This window comes from Ovis aries, chromosome 1 (genome assembly GCF_016772045.2).
Source record: "Ovis aries strain OAR_USU_Benz2616 breed Rambouillet chromosome 1, ARS-UI_Ramb_v3.0, whole genome shotgun sequence".
In the NCBI taxonomy this organism is placed as follows: domain Eukaryota; kingdom Metazoa; phylum Chordata; class Mammalia; order Artiodactyla; family Bovidae; genus Ovis; species Ovis aries.
In genome coordinates this window covers 12,783,185-12,787,351 of record NC_056054.1, presented here as the reverse complement: position 1 = coordinate 12,787,351, position 4,167 = coordinate 12,783,185, and the positions used below count along the sequence as shown (strand labels likewise).

Below are 4,167 nucleotides of genomic sequence, written 5' to 3'. Positions count from 1 at the left end.
CACCCGGGCGGGAGACCTGCGGGAATTCTGCTCGCGTGGAGCGTGGGACCCGCCGGGCTCGGAGTCTCCAGAGACCGGGGAAAGCGGGGCCCATGCAGCCAGGACGAGAAGGGGTGCGGTCCCAGTACCACCCCCGCGCCACTCCCCACGTGGCGGCCGCGCCCCCGGGGCGTGAGTGTGTACGCGGACGGTAGGGGGCCTGTGAATGAAGCCCCAGCGGCCAATCAGCATGGCCGACGCGCGGGACCCCAGGAGTGAGGCCCAATGGAGAGCTCTGGGCGGCCCGGCCGGGAGGCAGGCGGGCGCGGGGGGCGGGGGCCGGGGCCGCGGGGGGGCGGGAGGCGGCTCCGCGGGCAGCCAATAGGCGGCGGGTGGGGTGGGGCTCTGGAGCGCCGAGCGGGTCCCGGCTTTAAGCCGGCGGAGCGCGGCGGCGGGGCCCGCAGACGGAGAGGAGCGGCGGCGCGGCGCGGCGCGGGGCGCGGGGCGGCATGGCCACCACCGCGCAGTACTTGCCGCGGGGCCCCGGCGGCGGAGCCGGGGGCACAGGACCGCTTATGCACCCGGATGCCGCGGCAGCAGCGGCAGCGGCCGCGGCCGCCGAGCGGTTGCACGCGGGGGCCGCGTACCGCGAAGTGCAGAAGCTGATGCACCACGAGTGGCTGGGCGCGGGCGCGGGCCACCCAGTGGGCCTAGCGCACCCCCAGTGGTTACCCACAGGAGGAGGCGGCGGCGGGGACTGGGCCGGCGGCCCGCACCTGGAACACGGCAAGGCGGGAGGCGGCGGCACCGGCCGAGCCGACGACGGTGGCGGAGGCGGCGGTTTCCACGCGCGCCTGGTGCACCAGGGGGCGGCCCACGCGGGCGCGGCATGGGCGCAGGGCGGCACGGCACATCACTTGGGCCCCGCCATGTCTCCGTCGCCAGGGGCCGGCGGGGGCCACCAGCCCCAACCACTGGGGCTGTACGCGCAGGCGGCCTACCCCGGGGGCGGCGGCGGCGGCCTGGCCGGGATGCTGGCGGCGGGCGGTGGCGGTGCGGGGCCGGGCCTGCACCACGCGCTGCACGAGGACGGCCACGAGGCGCAGCTGGAGCCGTCGCCTCCGCCGCACCTGGGCGCCCACGGACACGCACACGGACATGCACACGCTGGCGGCCTGCACGCGGCGGCGGCGCACCTGCACCCGGGGGCGGGCGGCGGTGGCTCGTCGGTGGGCGAGCACTCGGACGAGGACGCGCCCAGCTCGGACGACCTGGAGCAGTTCGCCAAGCAGTTCAAGCAGCGGCGCATCAAGCTGGGCTTCACGCAGGCCGACGTGGGGCTGGCGCTGGGCACGCTGTACGGTAACGTGTTCTCGCAGACCACCATCTGCCGCTTCGAGGCCCTGCAGCTGAGCTTCAAGAACATGTGCAAGCTCAAGCCGCTGCTCAACAAGTGGCTGGAGGAGACCGACTCGTCCAGCGGCAGCCCCACCAACCTGGACAAGATCGCGGCGCAGGGCCGCAAGCGCAAGAAGCGCACGTCCATCGAGGTGGGGGTCAAAGGCGCGCTCGAGAGTCACTTTCTCAAGTGCCCCAAGCCCTCGGCGCACGAGATCACAGGCTTGGCCGACAGCCTACAGCTGGAGAAAGAGGTGGTGCGGGTCTGGTTCTGCAACCGGCGGCAGAAGGAGAAGCGCATGACCCCGGCTGCCGGCGCCGGCCACCCGCCCATGGACGACGTTTACGCCCCCGGCGAGCTGGGGCCCGGCGGGGGCAGCGCGTCGCCGCCCTCGGCGCCCCCGCCGCCCCCGCCGGCCGCTCTGCACCACCACCACCACCACACACTGCCGGGCTCCGTGCAGTGACCCCGCGGGCCGGGCCCCCCGCCGGTGCGCGGCGAGGCGCCGCGCGGCCTGAACTCTTTTTTGTTCGGTTGCTTTGGATTTTACAAAAAGCCCACAAACTTTCGAATAAAACCAAACACCCGGACCATCCTCTCCTGCGAGCGGCGAAGACGGCCGACAGGCTGCGTCGCCCGAGCCCCGAGAGAGAGGAGCGAAGATCCGGAACGCGCCAACTCACTCCGGGCGTCCTGCCCACCGCCTGCTCCCTGCCCCCCAACCCCTCGACGACCCCCGCCCCTGCCCCCCCGGGCTGTTCGGGGCCGGATCCCGGCAGCGGCCTCCCCACAGCGACAGGTAACGCGGTACGGGGTTAGGGATTCCCCGGGAGAGAGGACGAAGAGAGGCGAGCTCCCCATTCCTCTTCCCCGCGCGGATCCCCCGAGCCTGCGGGTCACGGGTGGGGAACTGTCACCTTATTCGCTCCACGCCTCTTCTCTCCCATAAGGATGCGCCCCATCCCCCTTACCCTTCCTCCGGGCTTGGTTTTTTACGGTTTTTATTTATTCATGGAGCCTCTCGGCTCCTGGGGTCCTTCTAACTCCGCCCGCGCCCTTAATTTAAATCGCTGTATACTGTATTTATCGGGGCCCCGGAGGGGAGGCCGCGAGAGCCGCGTCTGTGTATAAAAGCAGGAAATAGCCAAAGCTTTAATCTAGCCTAATTTATTTTTCCCCTTACCTTCCCTATCTTACCCCTCAAAGGAAAAAAAAAAAAAAAGGGCAAAACAAAAAAAAAAAACTAACAAAAAAAAAATTCGAGTGTTCATTTTTCGTTTCGTTTTACCCGAGCTTTTGCTCGGTTCCCGGTCACGCTGGAGGAATCCGCGCTCCCACGCACACGCGGATGGGAAGGGGCTTCTGCCCCGCCGTTGACCGACCAGCAAGTAGCAGGGCCCCGGCTCCCCGCGGGGCCCTGCCCTCCTGGCCTCAAACAAACGAAACTTGGAAAAGTTGGAGATATTTTTTAACCAGCTGTAGAAATAAGCCGTTCCCTGAGAACCTTCTGCCTGAATCCGCTCCCTTTCCAGCCCCCTAGGATGCGGGATGCTGGGGGAGGCCTGGAGAGAAATTCCCCAAGTTTGGGGTGAGGTGGGAACCATGTAAATATGTGAGATATGTACACACTGGCGGGGAGAAAGAAACATTTTGTGCTTGGTTTTTATTTTTGGTTTTCCGGGTTGCCCTCCCTCCCTATCCTAAAGGATTTTGTACACTCACTAATCCGAAAAAGATATTTTAATATGATTTCCAGATTTCTGATCCATCTCTATTTATTTTCTGGATGTGTTTGGAGCTTCCCCCTTCTCCATTTCTTGTTCTGTTACCGTTTGAATTTAAATTTTGTTATTTTATTTTTATTATTTTTTGGAACAATGTTTTGGTGCATTCTCTTTGTATCCTTATTGCAAAAAAAAAAAAAAAGTAATAATAATGTAGACTGGGAAGTTCCCTTTATATTTATGTTATAGTAAATATTTTATTACTCACATAAACATGTACCCCAGGGCTGTGTCCTGTCCTCCTTACTACTAGGGCCGGGTTGGTTCATGGGTGATGTGATGGGATACCCTGGCTTGCCTCCCTCAAAGTCTGGCATCACTATCTTGCAGGAAGGTGACCACACAGACCTTCTTCCAGGCCAGTATCAGGGCAGCTTGTTACTTGGACACCAGTTGGGCCCCTGCCTCAGATGAGTGAAGTTAGGGAAGATGAAGCCGCCTCATATCCCCCTCCCATAAACAGACTGTCCTGGAATCTGAGCAGGGCATAAGACCCTGCAGACACCGTACTGAATTCGGATCAACCATTCCTCAGGCACAACTCAACTGCCCTTCTGAGCCAAGGAAGAAGCCTGCCCCTCTCTACCTGGCCCACCAGCCAGGCATCTCTGTATTTACATTCCCCCTGACGCACACACCCACCCCTGACTTTGGCTTCACTTTGCACTTCCTGGGTGGAGCCCAGGCCAACTTCATCATTCCAGGTCTTGGGGCAGGTGGAAGTGAGTCAGGCCTCACCAGATCACCCCAGCTGGCGTTCCACCTGCAAACAAATGGTACCCGAACCTGCCTGGATCCACTAAGAGCCCTAGCAGCTCAGACAGGGTCCTGCAGGAGTTAAATGGCCTGGGGAGGGAATCCCACGTGTTTGTTTGAGCAAAGCCAGTATTTCTCTACAGGCAAACGACCTGCCCCAACTTCTCTCAGGGAGGAACAGGGGCGAGAACATCTGTGCCACCAGAAAGCCCTGGCATCTCCTCTCCAGGGCTGGGTCACCAAGGGAAC

General features: G+C 62.7%; 1 protein-coding gene across 1 annotated transcript; it reads left to right on the top strand.

The window, feature by feature from the left end:
• Positions 1–439: 439 nt before the first annotated feature.
• On the top strand, positions 440–3,387 carry POU3F1 (POU class 3 homeobox 1). Its single transcript, XM_042245861.2, has one exon. The coding sequence runs from the start codon at positions 489–491 to the stop codon at positions 1,842–1,844; it is 1,356 nt and encodes a 451-aa protein (XP_042101795.1). The 5' UTR covers positions 440–488; the 3' UTR covers positions 1,845–3,387.
• Positions 3,388–4,167: the final 780 nt, after the last annotated feature.